The sequence below is a fragment of the Hetaerina americana genome, unplaced genomic scaffold, assembly GCF_022747635.1.
Source record: "Hetaerina americana unplaced genomic scaffold, ioHetAmer1.1.p SCAF_77, whole genome shotgun sequence".
Taxonomy (NCBI): domain Eukaryota; kingdom Metazoa; phylum Arthropoda; class Insecta; order Odonata; family Calopterygidae; genus Hetaerina; species Hetaerina americana.
The window spans coordinates 1,567,094-1,592,806 of NW_027287394.1; the positions used below are offsets into that span (position 1 = coordinate 1,567,094).

The 25,713-nt window shown below is 41.2% G+C and overlaps 1 protein-coding gene across 1 annotated transcript; it reads right to left on the minus strand.

Annotated features, from left to right (window-relative positions):
- Positions 1-18,184: 18,184 nt before the first annotated feature.
- Positions 18,185-19,685, minus strand: LOC139697477 (clumping factor A-like). Its single transcript, XM_071596200.1, has 2 exons — positions 19,388-19,685; positions 18,185-18,663 (listed from the first exon to the last, which is right to left on the minus strand). Exons 1-2 carry the CDS (start codon positions 19,683-19,685, stop codon positions 18,185-18,187), a joined length of 777 nt encoding a protein of 258 aa, XP_071452301.1.
- Between the last annotated feature and the right edge of the window lie 6,028 nt (positions 19,686-25,713).

The following is a 25,713-nucleotide window of genomic DNA, read 5'->3' on the forward strand; positions in this document are numbered from 1 at the left end:
CCATACCCGAACTTGTATTCCCATCCGTATTTCCCACCTCTTCCGCATTCACATCTGGTTCTGCATTTGAATTTGTTCCCACATCTGGATATACTACCTTGATCAAAAAGTTCCCGGAATAACCACCGTGTGGCGCTCCCATCGTTCCGATTTGAGTTCTGTTTTTTTTGTTAAATTGGTACATCTGTTGTTGATATTCCCTTTAAATCTTAGTGTCATAACTTGACATTTGCAAAAGTTACGTAGCCAAGAGTACATCTAACTCTGTGTGTGTTGGCGATTTTTTACAATTTCAGAAATGGATTTAAATTAGAAACAACGAACTTGTATTAAATTTTGCGTAAAAAACGGATTTAGTGGCGCACGGACGTTGGAAATGTTGGAAAAGTGTTTCGGCAACGATTCTCTAAAAAAACGGTCGTTTACCAGTGGCACGAGCGGTTCAGAAGTGGTCGTGAGTCAATCGAAGATGATGAACGCAGTGGCAGACCATCGACATCGAAAGTCGGTGAAAAAATTGATAAAGTAAAAGAAATGTTGGTCAATAACCGCAAATTAACCATCAGAGAAATAGCGGAGGACTTGAACATTGCCTATGGATCCGCCCAAGACATTGTGGTTAATGATTTGGGTTTCCGTCGAGAAGCAGCAAAGTTGGTGCCAAAAGACCTCAATTGCATGCAAAAAAGAGACCGTGTTGACGTCGCAAAAGACATGATTTGCGAGGCTGAATCCGATCCCACATTCATCAAAAGGATCATTACTGGAGACGAGACGTGGGTTTATGAGTACGACACGCAATCCAGACATCAGGCAAGTGAATGGCGTTCACCAAATGAGCCGAGACCAAAAAAACCACGTCGTTTTCAATCAAAAAAGAAGGCAATGCTGACGGTTTTCATGGATTACAACGGTGTAGTGCATCATGAATTTTTGCCAGAAGGCCAGACAGTAAACAAAGAGTATTATTTGGGCGTTATGAGACGTTTGCGTGAAGCAATTCGCCGAAAGAGACCAGAAATGTGGGCAGAAAACTCGTGGATTTTGCACCATGATAACGCACCGTCGCACAGTGCTATCATTATTAGTAATTTTTTGACGAAAAATGCAACAAATACCATCCAACAGCCACCGAATTCACCTGATTTGGCTCCCTGTGACTTCTTTCTGTTCAATCGAGTTAAAAAACCATTACGGGGAACGCGTTTTAGCAGCCGAGAGGAAGTAATGGAAAAATCGCAGGAAGCACTGATGGACATACCGAAAACCGACCGTAACTTTTGCAAATGTCAAGTTATGACACTAAGATTTAAAGGGAATATCAACAACAGATGTACCAATTTAACAAAAAAAACAGAACTCAAATCGGAACGATGGGAGCGCCACACGGTGGTTATTCCGGGAACTTTTTGATCAAGGTAGTATATCCGCATCCATATCATCATTCGTATCAGTATATGCATTCGCATCCGTATCCTTATCCGCATAATACATTGCATCTGTATCCGCATTCGTATCTGAATCCGCGTCCGTATCTGCTTCCGCATCCGTATTGGCATCAGCATCCGTATCCGCATTCAGATACATTTTTGCATCCAAAATCACATTTTTTTGCCATCCATATCCATAACCGCATCCTTATATGCGAACATATCCGCATCCATATCCGCATCCGTGTCTTCATCCTTGTTCCCTTCCGTAGCAACATCCGGTTCCGTATCAGCATCAATATTTTTATTCACATCTATATCTGCATCCGTATCAGCAACCAAATCAACATCCGGATCTTAATTTGCATCCATTTTCGAATCCAAATCCTTAACCACATCCGTATCAGTATCCATTTCTCCATCCATATCCGCATCAGTAGCCGCATCCCTTTTTGCATCCGTATCCGTATTTCTACTCGCATCCCTCACCGCACCTTTTTCCGTATTTTATATATATCCGCAACGGTAACCGCCCTTGTATCCGAATCCAAATCCGCATCCGTATCTGCGTCGGGATTAGCAACCGCATTCGTATCCATATCCCCATCCGCATCCATATCCGCTTTATTATCCTCATCTGTGAATTATCCGCATCCGCATTCTTATCTGCATCCGTTTCCGTAGCCGTATAAGCATTTGTATACGTTACTGCAATCTTATCTGCATCCGTATAAGTAACCGCTCCTATATCCGCCTACGTTTCTGCATCTGTATTTGCATCAGCATTCGCAACCGTATCCGTATCCGCATTCAGCTCAATTTCAACATCCGAATGTACATTTGTCTGCCATTGGCATCCTTATCCTTATCCGCATCCATTTCCGTAGCCGTATCCGTATCTCTATACATAACCACATGCGTATCTGTATCCGTTTACGTAACCGCTTCTGTATCCGCATCTGTATCGTGTTCCGCATTCTCATCCGCATCAATATTGGCATCTGTATCCGCATCCGTATCCGTTTCCGCATTAGTATCTGATTTCGCATTCCCATTCTCATACGCATTTAATTCCCGATCTGTGTCGGCATCTGTATCCCCATCCGAATCCATATCCGCATTCGCATCCGTTTCAGCACCCACATTTATATTCGTATCCTTATCCGCATCGGCAATCGCATTCGTATCCGAGTCTTTATCCTCATCCACATGCGTAAACGCATCCGTATATGTCTCCTTATCCGAATTCGTTTCGGCATCCGTATCCGCTTCCGTATGCGTACCGGCATTCGCATCCGTATCCGCATTCGCATTCACAAATGTATCCGCATCCGTGTCCTACTCCGTGTCCGTTTTTGTATCCGTTTCCATATCTTTATCGGACTCCTTATCCGCATCGGTATCCTTATCCGCATTTGTATCCGTATCCATATTAATGCCCGCATTGGAATCCAGATCCGTATTAGTATCCGTAATATCATCCGTGTCCGTATTTGTATCCGCATAATAAACCACATCCGTAACCGTGTCTACATTCCCATCCTCATCTTCATCCGCTTTCAAAATACATCTTTATGCGTATCCAGGGTCGCATACGTATCCATATTCGCATCCGTATCCGGAACTGCATCTGTCTCCGCGTCCGTATCCGCATTAATATCGGCCTAAGCATCCGCATTGGCGTCTGTGTTAGCATCCGTATTTAATCCGTATCCATGTTTGTATCAGTATTTGCATCGGTATCCATATCCGTATACGCATCCTTATGTGCATTCACATCCGTATCGTTATCCGTTTCCGAAGCCACATCCTTATGCGTACCCGTATTTCCATGGTATCCGCTTCCGTATCATCATCCGTATCCATATCCTAATCTGCATTCGCATTTGCATCTGTATCCGTAGCCGTAACCTTTTCCGCACCCAAATATGTTTTCGCATCCTCTTCCATATCACAATCCGCCTTAGCATCCGTATACACATCCGCATTCCCATTTTTATCCGCATGGTAATCCATATGCGCACCCACATCCGCATCCGCATTCGCGTCTTTATCCGCTTTTTTCAGTTCCTGCATCCACATCCCTATCCGCACCGTATCCGCTTTCGTATCCGAATCTTCAATTAGATCAGAATCTGCTTCAGCATTCATATCCGCATCCCTTTCAAAATTTACGTCGGCATCCGCATTTGTATCCACATCCGTATCTGCATCCTTATCCATAATCGTATTTATACCTTCGTTAACATTTTCACCGGCGTTCTTTTTCACGATTAAATATTTCGATCGGAAGCGAAGAGGAATGTATTTTATGCCTTAAGAATACCTCTAGCTTTTACTCTACAAACAGAGTAAATGACCTTTTTGCATATTTTTCAGTAAAATGTATACATTTAAAATAGGGGAAATTTTGGCCCTAATTATTTTTCACGTAATTCTTTAGTCATGGAACATAAATTCAAAGTTTTTTGTTTCATATAATTAAGTTTATCGAAAGAATGCGGACCCGGAAATGGATATGGATGCGGAAACGTAAAATGATGAGGATACCGATAAGGATGTTGATACGGAAACGGATACGGATGCCAATGCGGATACTTATTCAAACCCGCGTTTATATCCGTATCAGTAAACGTAAAGGTATCGGCATCCGTATCCGTTTCTTATCTGTATCCGTTTTAACGTCCGCATCATCATCCTTATCCGATTCCGTTTAAACATCGATTTATGCAATAGTACGCATCAGTATCTACAAACGCATCTGAATCTATATCTGTTTCCGTATCCGAATCGGCAACCGTATCCGCCTCCGTATACCTACACGTATCCATACCCATAAATGCAATTCATCGATATAAACATCCGCATCCGTATCCGCATGCGCATTTGAATCCGTACCCTAATCCGAATTTAAAACTACATACCGCATTTTCATCTGTATATGCACCCGTATCCGCCTCCGTCTCAGAATCCGTGTCCGTATTCGATTCCATATCTGCATCAGAATTTTCATCCGCAACCTTGTCCGCATCCGTATATGAAACCGCATCTGTATCTGCATTTGTATCAATATCTTATCTGCATTGGCATTGGTACCCGCATCAGTATCCAAATCTTTATCCGAATGCGTATTCGCATCCGTTTGCCAATCGATTCCTGCTAATGTATCCACATCAGCTTCGGTATTCCTATACATATCCGTATCCGCATCCATATCCACATCCGCATCAGCATCCGCATCCGTTTCCGCATAAGCATTCGTATTTAAATCTACATCCGTATACACCTCCGTATCCTTATGCGCATCCGTATTTTCATTGGTCCCCGGATCAACATCAGTATTCGCATTCGTATCCGTATTTTCATCCGTATCCGCCACCTCTTCTGCATCCGTGATGGAATATACATCCGTATCTGTATAAATATCTGATTCATATCCGCATTAATTTCCACATTAGAATCCGTGTCCGCATCAGTATCTGCATCCGTTTCCGAAACCGTAATCGTATTCGCATCTATATCTGCGACCTCTTCGGCATCCATATTTGAATCCGCATCCGTATCCGTTTCCGCATCCGGATATGTATCCGCATCTGTATCTTCATCAATATCCGTATATGATTTCGCATTCGTGTCTGCATCCGCATCCGTATTGGCATCAGCATCTGTAACCGTATCCGTAGCCGCATCCGCATCCGTATACACATTGATATCTCTGTCTGCATTTCATTCGTTTCCTCAGCCGAATTCGTATCTTTTCCGCATCTCTGTCCGCATCCGTTTCCACATTCGTATCCGTAACCGGAACAGCATTCGTATCCGCGTTCGTATCCGCATCAACATCCGTCTCAGCATCCGCTTTCGCATCTGTATCAGCATCAAAATCTTTATTGTAATCGCATCCGTAACCGTATTCCGACCGGTTTACACATCCGTACACGCATCCGTTTCATATTCAAACCTATTTCCGCATTGTTTTTCGTTTACAAATCCAAATCCTCATCCGATTCGTTTCCGCATTGGGAACCACTTCCGTATCCTCAATCCGTATCCGCATCCATAACCGAATCCGAATAAGCATCCGTATTCCCAACCGTGTCCGCTTCTGTATCCGTATCAGCATCCGTATTCCTATCCAAATCCGTATCCTCATCCGTATCTGCATCTGCATCTGCATCCGCATCCGTTTCCGCATCAGCATCCCTATTAAAATCTACATCCGTATCAATATCCACATCCGTATCCGTTACTACATTCGTATCCATATCCGCATCGGTATCCGTATCCACATAAATATTGGCTTCTGTATCCCAATACGCGTTTGTATCTGCATCAGTATCCACATTCGTATTAACACCTTCGTAACTTTTTGGTGTTATTATTCACGATCAAATATTTCGATTGGAAACCCAGGGGGAATGAAGTTTATGCCTTAAGAACACCTCAAGCATTTACTCGAAAACAAAAGAATGACCACTTTTGCATAATTTCCGGTAAAATGTGCGATTTCAATAGATATGAAATTTTAGCCTTATTATTCTACGTAAATCTTTTCTCACGTAGCATGAATTCTTGATTTTAAGTTTAATATTATAAGGTTTATTGAAAAGGATTCCGATGTGGATATGGATGTGGATGCGGATACGTACAATGATGAGGATGCGGGTTAGGATGTTGATAGGGAAGCGGATACGGATGCGAATTTCAAACCTCATTTATACCTGCATCCGTATCGGTATCAACATACGTATCGGTTTAAACCTCCGTCTCCGTACCCATATCAACATCCGTATCAGCATCTGCACCTGCATCAACATCCGTATCCGCATCCGTATCCACATCGCTTTATGCATTCCTATTCCATTCCGTATGGGTGTCCGAATCCATTTCATATCGGCATCGGCATCCGTATGCGCATCAGTATCTGTATCCGGATCGGCATACATATTCCTTTTTGTATCCTAATCGGCACCCGTATCCGCATCCGTATACGCACATGTTTCCGAAACCGTACCCGCATTTTCAACGATATCCACATCCGCATCGGTATCCACACGTGAATTTGCATTCGTATCCGTATCCGAATCCTAATCCATATCGGTATCCGTATCCTCATTCATATTCGTATTAATATCAACATTTTCATTTGTATCCTCATCCGTATCCGCCTCCTTGTCCGCTTCCGTATCTGTATTTGATTCCGTATCTGCATCAGCATTTGAATCAGCATCCATAACCGCGGCTAAATCTGTATTTGCATCCATAGATATCCGCATCCGCATCGTTTTCATCATCCGTATGCATATCCGCATTAAGATTCATTACCGCAGAGAAATTAAGATCTGTATCAGCATTAGGATTGGCATCCGTGAGTGCATCTCATCAGCATCTACATCCGTTTCCGCATCTGTGTCCGTATCCGCATCGGTATCCGTGTCCGTCTCTTTATCCGCATCCATATCCAAATCGTCCGTATCCCTCCGCCACAGCTTGCGCAGCCGTATTCGCTTTATTCTCCGTATCCGCATTCACATCCGATTCCGAAAACGAATCCATATTCGCATCTATATCCATATCCGTAAAGGCATCTGTATTCACACTCGCATCCTTATTCGTATCCGCATCCTTAACCGAATCCGTATCCGTACCTGCATAGGTATCCTTAAAGGTAACCATATCCGCATTTCATCGATACACACATCCGTATCCGAATGCGCATTTGCATTCGAATCCATATACGAATCAAAATCCACATCCGTATCCGCATTCAAATCCGTATTAATTACAGATATTTCATCTGTATCCGTATCCGCCTCCGTGTCCAAATCGGTATTCGTTTTTAGTCCATGTGGCGATCAGCATTTGCATCGGCATCCCTATCCGCATCCGTAAAAGAAACCTCATCTGATACTGCATTCGCATCAATGTCTTATCCGCATCCGTTTTCGCATGCATATCCCGCTCCATATATGTAATCCATCGGTATCCACATCCGTATCCGTTTATGCATCCGATTCCAAATCATGATTATCCGCATTCAGATCCATTTCCGCATACAAATTCAAATATGTACCCGCATCCGTATCGGCATCCGTATCCGCATCCGCGTGCCCATCTGTATCGACTTCCGTATCCGCATCAGCATCCTTTTGCTATTTACATCCGTTTTTAAATCCCATCAACATCTTTATCTTTTTCTACCCCTTTAACTGTATTCGCATCCACATCGGTATCTGTATCAACAATAGTATCCACATCATATCCGGATGCATATCCAAAACGGTATCCGTGTCCGTAACAGTTTGCGCATTCGTATCCGCGACATTATATGTATATGCATACGCATCACTAAATGTGTATATAAGCGTATTGGCATCCGCATTCACATCCGTATCAGCATGTTATCCATATCCGCATCCTCATTCGTAATCGCATCCATAACTGAATCCGTATCCGTGCTTGCATCGGGGTCCGCATCTGTTTCAGTATCCGAAAGAGTGTTCGTATCCGCATCCTCACCCGCATCTTTTTTCGCATCCGTATCCGGATATGTATCCGCATCCGTGTCCGCATCCATATCCTTATCTGTATCCGCGTTCGTATCCGCATTTGTATCCGCATCCGTATTCATATTCGCATCAACACCCTCGAAACCTTTTGGTGCTATTTTTTACAATCTTATATACAAATTTCAATCAAAGTGCAGGAATGGCACTCTTTACGGTGAAATGAGAAAAAACTAAAATTCTAAAAAGGGATTACATGATTTAAAAACACCTCATTCATTTACTCTTAAACAAAAGAATAACGTTTTTAAATAATTTTCGGGAATATTTCCACTTTTAAAATATTTACGTCTTTTCCGAATTAGTTTCTGATTTTGCATCGGTATCCTCATCTGCATCATATCCGCATTCGCATCCGTTTCAGCATTCACATTCGTATCCTTATTATTATCCGCAACCTTATCCGCGTCCGTATAAGCATCCGCGTCTGTATTCTCATTTACATACGTAACTGCGTCCATATTCGTCTCATCCGCATTTGTTTTCGCATCCATATCCGTCTCCATGAGCGTAGCGCAATTCGCATCCGTATCCGCATTCACATCTGTATTCGCAACCGTATTTGCATCCGTATCCGCATAAGTTACCTAATCCGTGTCGGTTTTCATATCCGTATTCACCTCCATATGCGCATCAATATGCGCATCCGTAGCCGTATCCACGTCAGCGTTTGCATTTGAACAAGCATATGTATCAGTTTTCGCATCAGCATCCCTATCCGTATCCAAATTCACATCCTGATCCGCACACATCGCCCTATCTGCGTCGATATCCGCATTCATATGCGTTTACCTATCTGCATCGGTATCCATTACCAAATCTGCACCCGTCCCCGCATCGGTTCCCGTATCGGTAACCCAATGCGTATTCATCTCCGCATTAAAATCCGTGTCTGCTTTGCATTCAAATCCGTCCGCATCCGTATCCACATCCGTATCAAAATCCGTATCCAAATCCGTATTCTTATCCGTATTATCATCCATATCCGCTTCTTTATCCGTATCCCTGTCCAAATCCTTATCTGCATCCGTATCTGCATCCGCATCAGAATCTTCATTCGCATTCCTTTTCGGATCAGCATCCGTATTGAAATCTACATCCGTATCCGTATCCACATCCATATTTATATGCGAATCCATATCAGCATCGGTATCCGTATCCGCATCCATATCAACATCCGTATCTTTATTTCCATTGGTATCCACCCCCGCATCCGCTTCCGCATCCGTATTCCAATTGACATCTGTATCCGTATCCACATGCGTATGCATATCTGTATCAACATTCGTATACTCACCCGTATCCGTGCCCGCATCCGTATCCGCATCCATTTATTTATACGTTTCCATAACCGTATCCATATTTGTAACGATATGCACATCCGCATTTTTTATGCCAATGCGCATTTGCATTTGTATCCGTATACAAATCCACATCCGTATACGAATCCGCGTTCACATCCGTATTAATCTCCGCATTTTCATCTGTATCCGCATCCGCCTCCGTGTCCTCATCTGTATTAGTATCCGATTCCATATCTGCATCAGCATTTGCATTCATATCCAAATCCGCATCCAAATCAGAATCGGTATCCGTGTCCGTATCAGTTTGACCTTTGTATTATCCGTATCCACATTCGCATCCCTATCCATTAACGTATCCGTATTCGCAGCAGTATCATCATCCGTATCCGTATCTCTATCCCTATCAGAGGTGATGTCTGCATCCTATCACGCATAGAATCCCGTATCCGCATCCTTATCCGCAGCAATTGCCTTATTTGCATTCGCATTCGCGTTTGCATTTGTGTCCGTAGCCGTTTCCGCTTACGTATTTATCCGCAACCGTATCCGCAATCGTATATCTATCCGCATGCGTTTCTGCATCCGTACCCGTATCCGTTTCAGCATCCGTATCCTTATCCACATCTTAATCCGGAAACGTATTCGCATCAGCATCCGCACTAGCATCTCCATCACATCAACATCCTTATTCGCAAACGGGTCCTCATCGGAATATGAACCGTGACCGTATCCGTCTTTATATACTTATTCGTATCCATTCCCGCATTTCCATCAATATCCATATCAGCTGAACGGAACTAAACTGATTGGAATTAGCTAAAATGAACTGAAGGAAACTGAATGGAACGAAACGGAAAGAAACTGAATGAAACCGAAAGGAATTGAACGGAAAACAACTTAAATGAACCGAACTCCACAAAACTGAACTGATCTGAACTGCGCTGAACCAAATTGAACGGTCCTTAATGGAACGGGTGACTACTGAGCTGAGCTTATTGACCTGATATAACTTAAATTGTACTGAACTGAACTGAACTAAAATGAACTGAAATGCCTTAAAATGAAATAAAATGAGATGAAGGAAATTAAACTAAAATGAAGTAAACTGAACTGAACGAAACGGGCCTGAACGTAACTGAATTTAATTGAACTAAAGTGAAGTGCACTACATCGAACTATGCGGAACTGAAATTCTATGATGAACGAAACCTAGCTCCATGGAACTTATTAAAACGAAAGTAATCTGAATGGAGCTGACAGAACTCAAAAAACGAAACTGATAGAAATTGAACTGATTTGAATAGAACTAAACAAAATTAAATAAACTGAAATGAACGGGACAGAATCCAACTAAATAAAACTAATCCGAATTAAAATTTGAATATAACCGAAATAAATTGAAAAGAACTGGGTGCACAAAACTGAATTATACAGAATTGAACTGAGCTGAATGGTCCTGTTCTAAACTAAAAAGAACTGAACGGAACTGAAATGACCTTTACCGAAATTAACTGATCTGTACTGAACAGTAGTGAACTAGAGTATTTTTACCGCACTGAAAGGACTGAACTTATCTGAACTGAACTGTACAGAACGGAACCTAAATCAATTGACTTGAATGGAACAAACCCAAAATAATTAAAATGAAATTGACTTAATTTAACTAGAGAGAAATGAACTTCAATGAATTTGAATTAACAAATATGAAATGACTGGAGTTGAACTGATCTTAAAGAACTGAACTCAATTCAGTTGTGCTGAACTGAATTGAACTGTGCAGAACTGATAGGAAAAGAAACTGAACCGAACTAAACTGAAAAAACAGAGCAAACGGAACAAAAATTTGTGAAATAACCTGAACTGTACTGAAATCTAATAAAATGAAATGAAATATAGTAAAGAGAACGGAAAAAGATGAATAAAATGAATGAAACGGAATGTAATTTAACGACACTGAAATAAAAGAAACGGAAGTGAGCGGAACTGAGCGGAGCGTAAGTATAAAGTATTAAACTAACACAATTAAATGGAATGGATCTGAACTCAACGGAATGAGCTAAACTTAACTGAACGAAACAGATCAGACCCGACCGACTTTGAACGGATTAACCATAACTGAACTAAACAAAACTGAACTGATTTAAACTGAACTGAACTAAACTGAACGGAACTGAATGTAACGGGTGAAATCTGGGGTGATTTCTGAGCTGAACTTATTGTTCTGATGTAGACTGAACTCACAGAGCTGAACTAAACTGAAATGAACTGCTCTTGACCGAACTAAAGTGAACTGTAATGCCTTAAAATGAAATGAAATTGGCTAAAAAAATGTACTGAAATAAACTGAACGGAACAGATCGGACCTGAACTTAACAGAATTTTATTTAAATAAGGTTAAGCGCACTTCACTTAGCTTTGATTAACTGAAATACAATGATGTTTACTGTAAAAACTGAGCTGAACGAAACCTAAATTCATGGAACTTTTAAAAACGGAAGTGAGCCAAATGTATCCAACGGAACTCAAAAATCCAAACTGTTAGGAATTGAACTGATTTCAATGGAACTTAAACGGAACTTATATAAACTGAAAAGAAGAGGACTGGACTGAACAAAACAAAACTGAACTGAACGAAAATAAAAGAACTAATGTACACATAACAGAAAAAAATTGAAAAGAACTAGGTGCACAGGACTGCATTCTTTGGAAATGAACTAAGCTTAATGGCACTGATCTAAACTTAAAGAAATGAACGTAACTGAAATAAACCCTACTTATCTGTACTGTACTGAACTAAACGGAAATAACTTAATTGCACTGAAAGGACTGAAGTTATCTGAACTGAACTGTGCAGAACCAAACTTAAATCAATTGACTTGAATGGAACTAAACCAAATAAAATAAGATGAAATAACTGAAATTAACTAAAATGAAATGAACAGAAATGAACTTAACTTACCCTATATGAACTGAATGGAACTGAGCTGAACTTCAGAATTTATCAGAACTTAATTGAACTAAATTGATTTGAGCTTAACAGAAATGAACTATGGAAAACTGTTAGAAAAAACTGAGGTGAACTTAACTGAATTTGACAAAACTAAACTAAAGTACACTTAAATGAACCTACCTTAGCTGCACTAATGTATAATGAAATGAAATAAAATAAAGCGAACTTAATAAAATAAATGAACTGATCGAAACGGAATGTAACTGAACAAAACTGAACTGAAGGAAGGTGAAGTGAGCGGAACTGAGTGGAAGTTAACTAAAAAGTTTTGAACTAACTGAACTAAACTGAATGGATCTGAACTGAACGGAATGAGCTAAACTGAACTGAACGCAACGGAACGGTCCAAAACGAAATTGAACGGAACTGAACGGAACTGAAAAGAACTAAACGAAACTGAACTGAGCAACACTGAGATGAACAGAACTGCAATAAACTGAACTGATATTTACTGAGCTGAACTAAACTAAACGGAAAGGAATGGAACGGGTGACTACTGAGCTGTACTTATTGACCTGATATAAATTGAACTGCAATGAATAAACCTTAACTGAAATGAACTGCGCTTGACTGAACTGAACTGAACTGAAATGCCTTAAAATGAAATGAAATGAGCTAAAGGAAAATGAACTGAACTGAACGGAACGGACTTGAACTGAACTGAAGTCAATTGAACTGAGGTGTAACGCACTTCACTGAGCTGAAATGCTTTGATGTTATCTGAAAGGAACTAAACAGAAGAAAACTAAATTGAACGGAATGGAAACATATGAACTTGAAGAAAAGTGAACTGAATGGAACGGGATGAAAATAAAAAGAACTAACCAAAAAAGACTGAATTAAAGTGAACTGAACTGACCTACACTCAACATAACAGAACTGAAGGAACTAAACAAAGCTGAAGGAACTGAACTGAACGAAACTGAGGGAGACCGAATTGCCCGGAATTGAACTAACAAAACTGAAAAAATAATAGATAGGAATTGAACTGATTCCATTGAAATTAAAATTAACTGATCTAAAATAAACTAACCTTATTTAACTGAACTTTACTAAATTTAACTGAACGGATCTGCTTTGAATAAAACTAAATGGAACTGAACGGAACAGAAATGAAATAAATTGATGGGAATGTAACTGAACTGAACTGAACTTAATTGATCAGAACTCAACAGAACCGCACGGAACTGAACTTAAATGAAATGCCTTCACACTGAAATGAACTGGACGTGGGCTTTAGTGTACAGAAACCTAACTGAACTGAACGAAGCTGAAGAAAACTGAGCTGAACGGAACTAAAAGCACTGAATTAATCAGAAACATACTAAACGGAACTGAACGGAACGGAAGTTAAGGTAATAGAACTGACAGAACTGAAAACTAAACTGATCGGAATTGAACTGATTTGAACGGAGCTGAACTTAACTTGACAGAGGAAGACTAAATTGAACTGTACTGAAATTAACTAGACTGAAAAAGTGGACCTGAACTGAACAGAACTGGGTTTAAATAAACTGAAATTAACGGAAATGAACTAAGCTGAATGGAACTGAACAGAACTGAACTTAACCCACCTAAACTCACCGGAACTGAACTAAACTAAAATAAAATGTAATACAATGAACAGAAATAAACTTAAATGAAATTAACTGAACTTAAATTTACTTAACTGATTTGAACTAAACGATACAATACTGAATAGAAATGCTTTGAAAAAAACCTAAATGTGTTGAACTAAATTCACCTTTATTGGATTGAAAACACTGAGCTGGAATCCCTCAAAATGAACTTATATAAACTGAACTGAAATTAAGCGTACTAAACTGAACTGAATTGAACTGAACGGAACAAAACTGAAATGAAATAAACTGGACTGCACTGCACGGCTCGGAACTGATAGGAACTGAACAAAATGGATTTGAAGATGATCCTAATAGAACGGAACGGAAATAACTGATTGTAATTAAAGTTATTTGAACGGAACTAAACTAAACAAAACTGTAATGAACTACACGTACCAAACCGGAACTGAACTGAACTTAACTTAACCGATCGGACCTGAACTGACCTATACTGAACTAAATTGACATGAACCGAACGTAACTCAACTATGCTAAAATAATCCGAACTAAACTTATTTGAACTTAACTGAACTAAATCAACCTATTTTAACTCAACTGAAGTAAAATGAAGTAAATATTATGAACTGATATAAAGTAAAGTTAACTGAAATAAATTGAACTAAGTGACCTGAAGTAATGTGAACGAGACAAATGCAACTCAACGGACGGGAAATGATCGGGACTGAGCGGCTCGTGAAAAATTAACGTAAGTTAATTTAACTGAACATTACTGAACTAAACTGAACTGAATTGAACCAAACGGAACTAAATGAAGCTGTATTGAACTAAACGAAACTGCACTGGTATAACGAAACTGAAGTAAACTGAACTGAACTTACCATAACGGCCTGAACTGAAATTATTCAACTTAACTGCACTAAACTGTAGTTCAAGTGAACTGCACTAAACTGTACTAAAATGAAATGCCATGATGTGAACTGGAAGAAACTGAACTGAACGGAAAAAACGTCATCGGAACTTATTAAAACGGAAGTGAGCTGAATAGAACAGACAAAACAAAAAAAACGGAACTGATAGGAACAAAACTGATTTAAACTGAGCTGAACTAAACTTAAATGAACTGAACTAAACTCTACTGAAGTAAAATGAAATCAACTAAACTGAACTCTACTGAAGTAAAATGAAATGAAATGAACCGAACTGAACTAAACAGAATTGAATGGAAATGAATAAACTGAACGGAGCGGAAGATAACTGAACAAAACTGAACTGAAGGAAACGGAAATGGATGGAACTGAGAGGAACGTAACTGAAATGAACGGAACTGAACTAATTGAAAGAAACTGAATTGAACTTAACTGAACGGAATAAACGGAACTGAAAGGGCCTTAACAGAATGGAACGGATTTGGAAAATCCTAAAAATGGAAGTAATGCTTTTAGAATGCCTCCAGCATTTTTTCAAATCAAAATATGCAAAAAAAGAAAGACCTTTTTTGCATATTTTTCGGTAAAATGTACAAATTGAATGGAGGTGAACGTTTTGCCCTAATTTTTTTCTACGTTAAATTTGGTCATGGAGCATGAATTCTGGGTTTTTTGTTTTATACGATGAGGTATAATGAAAAGGATGCGGACACTTATATGGATACGGACTCGCATACATACCATGCTGAGGATGGCGATAATGATGTTGATTCGGAAGCAGATATGGATATTAATGTTGTAATACTGATTTTTACCCGCATTCATATCCGTATCAGCATACGTATCGTTTTCGGCATCCGTATCCGTTTCAACATTTGTATCAGTATCAACATTCGCATCTGCATCTGCATCAACATCCGTATCTGCAACCGTATCCTCTTCGGTTTATGCATTCGCATCCGTTTCCGTTTAGGTGTCCGCAAACCTATCACTTTTCGCAACCGCATCCACATCCGTATGCGAATCCGTATCTCTATCATCATGTGAAAAATTTATACGTCTCCGTATCCGAATTGGCATGCGAATTAATATCCGCATCTTTATATGTATCGGAATCCGCATTCGTATCGTAATCCTTATCCGCATCCGCATCTTCATCCGTATTCGTCTCCGTATACGTATACGGTTCCCTAACCATATCCGACTTTCCCCGATTTACACATCCGCATATCAGCATGCGACTTTCTATTCGTATCCATATCAGAATCCAAATCCCTATCCGTATCCGCATTAGCATTCGTATACGCATGCGCATTCGCATTTGTATCCGCATCTGTATCCACATACGAATCAACACCCACGAATCCGTTTGGTGCTAGTTTTCACAATCTAATATTCCAATTTCAATCCAAGGGGGGTTCATGGCACTTTTTACGGTGAAACGAGAAAAAATTTTAATTCTAAAAATGGATTATTTGCTTTAAGAACATCTCATTATATACTTTTAAGCAAAAGAATAACGTTTTTTCATACTTTTCGGGAAAAAGTACACCCTATTTGCACCAGCATTTGCATCCGATTCCGTATCCGTATCCTCATCCGTATACCAAACCGCTTCATTATCCGTTTCCGTAACTGTCCGAATCTGCAAACGTAATCGCATCAGTATCTGCATTCATATACGTAACCGATTTTGTATTCGTAACTCTATCTTGTTCGCATCTTCACCTGCATCCATATTCGCATATGTATCCGCATCCGTTTCCGCACCAGTATTTGATTTCGAATTTTTAACCACTTTCGTATCCAAACTCGCATCTGTATCCGCGTGAGTATCCCCATCTGCATCCATATCCGCATTCGCATCCGCTAAAGCATCCAAATTTCTCTCGTTTCTTTATCCGCATCGGAATCGGGATTCATATTCGTATCCGCGTCTGTATCGTCATCCGTATCCGCATCCGCGTCTGTATCGTCATCCACTTAAGTAACCGCATCTGTATCCGTCTACTCTTACGCATTTGTTTTCGCATCCATTATCCGCTTCCGTATGCGTACATGAATTCGCATCCGTATCCGCATCCACATTCACATCTGTATTCGCATCGGTATCCGAATCTGTATTCACATTCGAGTCCTAACCCGTGTGCGTTTTCATATTCGTTTCCATTTCGGTATTCCTTTCCGTATCCGCATTGCTATCTTCATCCGCATTATTATCCGTATCCGCATCAGTATCCGAATTTTTACCCGAATCCGTATAAGTATTCTTATCATCAAGCGATCCGTATTCCTATCCTAATCCACAGCTTTATCCGCATATGTATCCGTATATGCGTCGGTTTTCTCATCCATATACAATTCTGTATCCGCATTGGTACCCGTATTTAAATCTAAATCCGTATCCGCATGTGTATCCGTATCAACATTTAGATCCGTATGAGCAATGCATTCACATCTGTGCCCGTATCCGTATCAAAATCTGTATCCGAATCAGTATTCACATCCGTGTTCCAAACCGTAATCGCTTCTGTTTGCACATCAGCATTCATAATCCTATCCATATTCGTATCCACATCCGTATCTGCATCCGCATCAGCATCTTCATCCGCATCCGAGATGGAATTGAATACGTATCCGTACAACGTCCCATCCATAATTTCATCAATATCCACATCGAAATCCGGTATTGCATATGTGCGTGCATCCGTTTAAGAACCCGTATTCGCATCTTTACCCGCAACCTCTTCTATATCCACATCTGGTTCCGCTTCCGTGTCCGTTTCCGCATCCGGATATGTATCTGCAATTGTATCGACATCCGTATACAAATATGAATACCCATACGTGTCTGTATCCGCATCCATATTGACATCAGCATCTGTAACTGTATCCGCATCCGTATAGGCATCGATATCCGTGTCCGCATTAGCATCCGTTTCTTCTGCAGAAATTGAATGATTCACATCCGTTTCCACATTCCTATGCATATCCGTTTCCGTACGGTGATCTGCATTCGTGACCATAACCATATCTGCATTCGTATCAGCATCCGTATCTGCATTCGCATCCATGTCCACTTCCTCATCCGCATCCAAGTACGCACATTGCTCAGCATTCGTATTTTTTATTTCCGCATCAGGATATTCATCCGGATTTGCAATGTATCTGCATCATAATCTGCATCCGTATCCATGTCTACATTCGCAACCTCATCCTAATTCCCTTCCGAATTACCAAATTTATCCGTATCCATTGCCGCATCCGATTCCTCATTCGTATCTCTATCCGGAACTGCATCCGTCTCCGCGTCCATAACCGTATCAGCTTCAGCATCCGCATTCGCATTGGTATCAGCATATCAATCATAAAGGTATCTTCATCCATACCCGTATTGGCATCAGTATCCACACCCGTACACGCATTCGTATTGAATTCGCATCAGTAGGCGCATCGTTATCCGTTTCCGATTGCACATCCTCATCTGTATTTGTATCCGCATCGGTATTCACTTCCGTATCCGCATCTGTACCCATATCCTCATCTTCATCCGCAATCGCATCTGTATCCGCATCCGTATCCGTTTTTGTATCCAGATGAATAACCAGGTCCGTATCCGCATCCATATCCGAATCCGCATAAGTTTCCGTGTTCCCATCCGTATCTACTTCTTTATTCGTATCAACATTTGTATCTCTATCCAAATCCGTATCCGCATCCGTATCTGCATCCACATCAGTATCTATATCCGCAACCGTTTCTTCATCAGCAGTCCTATTAAAATCTACATCCGTATCCGTATCCACATCCGTATCCGTTACTATATGTGCATCCATATCCCCATCTGTATCAATAAACGCATCAGTATCCGATTCTGTATTCGCATCGGTATCCGTCACCTCATCCGCGTTCGTATTCTAATTGATTTTCGTATCCGTATCAACATCCGCATCCATATCTGCATGCATATCCACGTCGGTATCCGTATCAGTATTTCTATCCACACTCTCATCCTTATTCTTATTCGCATCTTAACCGAATCCATATCCGTGCCTTCATCGGTATCCGCATCTATTTCCGCACTAGCAAGAGTGTTCTTATCCGCATCCTCAATTGCATCTTTATCCGCATCCGTATCCGTTTGCGCATTCACATATGTTTCTGTTTGCGCATCAATATCCGTTCTCGCATTAGCATCTCTATACGCATCCGCATTTGCATTTTGTCAGCATCCGTATCGATATACGTATTGGTATTTGTGTCCGTATCCGTGTCCGTATCCCTATTTGTATCGGCATCCGTATCCACATTCGCATCAGCACCCTTGAAACCTTTGATGCTACTTTTTACGATTGAAAATTTATAGCTAAGGAGGGTTAATTTGCTCTTTTCACGGTATAATAAGAAACAATTAAGATGATAACAATGGAAAATTTGCAATACCGGCCCTAATTCATTGAATCTAAAACAAAATAATGACGTTTTGCATAATGTTTGGTAATATGTACACTTTTACAATGTTTACAACGTTTGCGCATCAGTATTTGATTTCACATCGGTATCCTCACCTGCATCTAAATTTGCATCTTTATCTGCATCGGTATCCGCTATTGCATCCGTATCCGCATCCGTTTTCGTTTCCAAATCTGCATCTGTATTCGTATCTGTGTCGGTAACCGCATCTGTATGCCAATCTGTATCCGCATCGGTATCCGATTCAACACCTGCATCCGTATCCGGAACGGTTTCCGTATCCATATAAACATGCGTATCCGAATCAGCATTCAGATCTGCATTCACATCTGTGTCTGTATCAAGATCTGTATTTAATTCCGTATCCAAATCCGTGTTTTTAACCGTATCCATATTCGTATGCCCTTTTGTATCCGAATTAGCTACAGTATCCCTATTTTAATCCGTATCCGCATCCGTCTCTACATCCGCATCTGTTCTTGCATCAGCATCTGTATTTAAATCCACATCCGTATCCGTATTTACATCCGTATCCGTATCCACATATGTATCTGTTAGTATTTGCGCATCGATATCCGAATCGGTATCTGTATCAGTATCCGCATCCAGAACTGTATTCGCGTCGGTACCTGCCACTTTATTTGAATCAACATACTTGTTAAATTTGAAATCCGTATCCGTATCCACATCCGTATCCATATCTGCATTTATATTCGCATCGAAATCTATATCTGCCTCAGTATCCGCATCCCAAACCGTATTCGTAATCGCATCCGTATCCGCCATCTCTTCCGCATTCACATCTGTTTCCGTATTCTTATCCGTTTCTGCATCCGGATATATATCCGAAACCGCATCATAAACCGTTTATGTATATGATTTCGCATCCGTATCGTAATCCGCATATGAAATCACATTTGTATCCTCATCTGTATCCGAATTGGCATCCGTATCTGGATTCAGATCTGTTTCCCATATGCATTGACATTTGATTCCGTATACTTATCTGCATCCGTATTTAAATACGTACCCAAATCCGAATTCCCATCCGTTTTTTCATCCGTATCCGCTTCTGTATCCGTATTAGCATCCGTATCGCTATAAAGTCTGTATCTGCATCCGTTTTTACAACCGCATCAGCATCTGTATCTGCATCCGTTTCCAGAAGAGCATCCGTATTAAAATCCAAATCCGTATACGTAGCCATATCAGTGTCCATTACTATATGTGCATCGTAATCCGTATCGGTATCGGTATCTGCATTATTATCCGCATCTGTATCTGTATTCGCATTGGAATCCGCCGCGTTATCCGAATTGGAATTGACATCCCTATCCACATCCTTATTCATATCTGCCACCATATCCGCATCTGAATCCTTACCTGCATTAGTATCCGTATCCGTTGAAGAACCTGTATTCTCATCCGTTTCCGCCAACTTTTTCGCATCCACATCTGGTTCTGAATGCGTATCCGTTTCCACATCCGGATATATATCTTTATCCGTTCTTCATTCAGATCAATTTTCGCATCGGTTCTTCACATCTGTCTGGCATCCATATCCGCATCCGTATCCGTATCGGCTTCCGCACCAGTATCAATATCCATATTTCTATCCACATCCATATCTGCCTCCGTAATCGCATCCACATCCGCATCACCATTCGAATCATTATCTGTATTTTTTCGCATCCACGTCCGTATCCGTTTATATTTTTTTATACATATACGCTTTGGAATCCGTATCCGCATCGAAATCCGTATCCGTATCAAAATCCGTAAAACCAATCGCATCCCTGTCCGCAGCACTTTCCGTATTTGCATCCGTATCCACACTTGTATCTGTTACTCCATCAGAAGTTGTTCCGCACCCGTTTCCATTTCCGCATACGTGTCCTGATCCGTATACCCAACGATATCTGCATTCGCACCTGTGTAAGTATCCGTATCCGTAACCGAATCCGTATCCCCGTCCGTTTCTGTATCTACATAGGTGTCCGTATCTGTATCGGATTCTGCATCCTTTTCTCAATCCGTATACGTATCCGTATCCGCAACCATTTATGTATCCATACCCGAATTAGCATTGGAATTCACATCCGTATCCGCATTCGCATCCGAATTTGTATCCACTTTTGTATCCGTATCCACATAATTAACCTTTTTTGTATCCGTGTTTTCATCTGTATCCGCAACCGTATCCAGCCAAGTGATTGCATTCTAATCCATATCCGCATCAGTATCTGCGTTCGCATTTTCATCCGCATCCCAATCCGCATCCGATTACGGAACCGCTTTATTTTCCGCATCTACATAAAATCCGCATTTTCATCCTTATCCAAATCCGTTTCTGTAGCCGTAACCACATCTGTATGCGTACCAGCATCCTTCACCTCCCATACGTATCCGCTGCTTTATCCGCATTGGCATTTAGTTCCGCATCTTCATCCGCATCCACATTTGAGGCTTTATCCGCATCCGTTTCCGCACCAGTATTTGATTTGGCATCCGCATCGTCTTTTTCATCCAAATTCCAATCTTTTTCCGCATCAGTATCTGCAACCATATCCGCATTCTCATCCGTTTCCGCATCAACATTCTATCCTTATCCTTACCCGCATCGTAATTCGCATCCGTGTCCTAATCCGAGTCCTTTTCCGTTTCCATATCCGTATTTGCGCCCGTATCCGCATCGCCATCCGCATCCGCATTTGTAATAGGATCTGCATCAGTGTCCACATATGTACCCGGTTCTTTATCAGTATCCATGTCAGCATCCGTATCCACATCCGTATTCATATCCAACTCCACATCCGTATCCGAAATACCCGTGTCTGCGTCGGTATACGAATTGCATCGTCGCATCCGTATACGAATCTTTATCCGTATCGTTATCCGTTTCCAAAAATCTATCCGATTACGAATGTGTATCCGCCTCCGCATTCAGATATGTATCCGCTATGCATTAACATCTGTGTCGGCATCTATTTCCATGTCCGCATCTGAATGCGTATTCGCATCCATGTCCTCATTCATATCCGCTTCTTATCCGTTTCAGCATCCGTAGCCTTATTAAAATCCATATCCGAATCCGAATCTGCATCCGTAGCCGCATATGAATCCGTATTTTTGTCGATATCCGCAACCGTATACGAATCTATATCCGCGTATGTAATGGTTTCAAAATGTGCATCCGTCTCGAAATCGTTTTCCAAATTTGTATCCGCATGCGTATCCGTATCCGCATTCAGATCCGTATCTGCTATGCATTCACATCTGTATCGGAAACCCTATCCGCAACCGTATTTAAATCCAATTCCGATTCCGTATTCACATCTGTGTCTCAATCCGTTTCTTTGTCCGTATTAGCAACCAGATCCCTATCCATATCCGTAACTGCATCCGTATCTTCATCTTTTTTCGCATTCGCATCGTTAATAAAATTCACATCCGTATTTGGATCCACATCCATATCCGTATCCATATGCGAATCCATATCAGCAACGGTATGCGTTTCTGCATCAGTATCCACATCCTTTTCTGTATTCAAATCGTTTCTCTATTCATCACCTCATCCGCATCCGCTACCGTATTATAATTGACACCCGTATCTGAATCCGTATCCATATCTGCACCCCTATTCGCATCAAAATCTGTAACCGCATGAGTATCCGCATCCATATCCGAACCCGTGTTCGCGTTCGCATCCGTATTCACCACCCTTTTCGATATAAATATCTTGTTCCGCATCCGTATCCGTTTCCGCATCCGGATATATATCCACATTTGTATCGTCATCAGTATCCGTATATGAATTCGCATCCGTATCCTAATCCACATAATAAACGGAATCTGTATGCGCACTTTATCCGAATCTGAATCTGCATCGGTATCTGCATCTGCGTTCGTATGTGCATCAGCCATAAATAGGTGCCTTTTCCATATAAATATCTGGTTCCGCATCCTTATCCGTATCCCAATCATCCCAATCCCAATCCCAATCCCAATACATCCGTATCCCAATCGATATCTGCATCCGAATCTGTACATTAATCCGTATCCACATCCTAATCCGTATCCGCATCCGAATCAATATCCGCATTCGTATCTGTACCTTTAAAGGTATCCACATCCTAAACGGATCCTGCAACCGCATTCGCATCCGTATCCGTATCCACATTTTCATCCTTATTTGTATTCTTTTTTTCATCTGTATCCGTAATTTTATTTGTATCCGCAACTGTATACGCCTCAATGTTGGCATCTGAATCCGTATCTGCATCCGTATCCGCATCCGAAAACTTAAGCGCTTCTTATCCGTTATCTGTTTATTATCCACATGCTCATCTTTATCCGAATCTGTTTCCGTAGCCGTATCCGCATCTGTATACATTACCGCATCCGTATCAGCATATGTATTAGTAACCACTTCTGTATCAACATCTGTGTCGTGTTCCGCATCCTCATCCGGATCCACATCCGCATCCGTATCCCCATTCGAATCCGTTTTGGCACCAGTGTCTATTGTTGCATCCGTATAGTGATCCGCATCCTTATTCGCATCCGCATCGGTATCCGCATCGGTATTCGTCTATATCCGCTTTCCCTTCAGTTTCAGCATCCTTACTCGTATCTTTATCCGCGCTTTTACCCCTATCCGTATCTGTATCCGCGTCCGTATTCTCATCCGAATACGTAACCGCATCCGTTACCGCATCTCCTTATCAGCATCTCCTTATCCGTATGCAAACCGGCATCCGCAAACATATCCGCATATAAATCTATATCCGCATCCGTAATCGCATTCGTATCCGCATCCGTAATCGCATTCGTATCCGCATCCGTAATTGCATCCTTATTCGCATCCGTGTCCTAATCCACGTCATTTCCATATCTGTTTTAGCCTCCTTTTCCAAATCGTAATCCTAATCTGCATTTTTATTCATTTTCGCTAGAAGGTCCGCATTTGTACTCGCATCCGTATCAATATCCGTATCAGCATCCGTATTCGCAAACTTATATGCCTACAACTGTATCCATATTCACATCTGTATGCATATCTGCATCCATATTGGCATCAGAATCCGTATCCGCATCAGTGTCCGCATCCGTACCCGAACATGTATTCACATCGGTATTTCCCACCTCTTCCGCATTCACATCTGGTTCTGCATTCGTATCCGTTCCATCATCTGGATATATATCCGCATTCGTATCATCATCCCCATCCTGATATGCATTCGCATCCGTATCCTCATCCGCATAATAACTCGAATCTGTATCCATATCCGAATCCGCGTCCGTAACTGCTTCCACTTCAGTATTGGCATCAACATCCGTATCCGCATTCAGATCCATTTTTTCATCCAAAATCACATTTTTCTGCCATAAATATCCGTTACCGCATCCTTATATGCGAACGTATCCGCATTCATATCCGCATCCGTAGCATCATCCTTGTTCCCTTCCGTAGCAACTTCCGTATCCGTATCAGCATCCATATTTTTATCCACATTCTTATCTGCATCCGTATCAGCAACGAAATCAACATCCGTATTCGCATTTGCATCCTTTTTCGATCTGTAACCACATTCGTATCAGTATTCATTTCTCTATCCATATCCGCATCAGTAGCCGCATCCATTTCCGCATTCGTATCCGTATTTTCAAATGTATCCGAAACGGTAACCTCCCTTTTATCCGAATCTGCATCCGTGCTTGCGTCAGCATTTGCATCCGCATCCGTGTCTATATCCACATCCATATACAAAGCTGATGAATTATCCGCATCTGTTTATTATCCGCATCCTCATTCTTATCTGCATCCGTTTTTGTATCCGTATCCGCATCTGTATACGTTACCGTATGCGTATCTGCATCCATATTAGTAACCGCACCAATATCCGCATACGTTTCTGCATGTGCATCCGTATTGGCATCAGCATTCGCAACCGTATCCGCATTCAGGTCAATGTTCGCATCCGAATTTACATTTGTCTGCCATCCGCATCCTCAGCCTTATCCGTATCCGTTTCCGTAGCCGTATCCGTATCTGTATACGTAACCGCCTGCCTATCTGTATCCGTTACGTAACTGCTTTTTTATCTGCATCTCTATTTGGTTCCGCATTTTCATTCGCATCAACATTGACATCTGGATCCGCATCCGTATCCGTTTCCGCATCAGTATTTGATCTCGCATTCTTATTCTCATACGCATCCAATCCCCATCTTCATCCCTATCTGCATCCATATCCGCATTCGTATGCGTTTAAGCACCCACACTTATATCCGTATCCTTATCCGCATCGGCATTTGCATTCGTATTCGCGGCTAATTCCTCATCCACATACGTAAACCCAACCGTATCGGTCTCCTTATCCGCATTTGTTTCGGCATCCGTATTCGTTTCCGTATGCGTA

Coding starts and splice junctions, on each gene's coding strand:
- LOC139697477 (XM_071596200.1), bottom strand. CDS start 19,685: ATGGATACGGTTAAAAACACGGATTTGGATACGGAATTAAATACAGAT. Junction 18,664..19,387: donor AGATGCAAATTTAGATGCAG/GTGAGGATACCG, acceptor TTATTGATACAG/ATGGGGATATGGATGCACAT.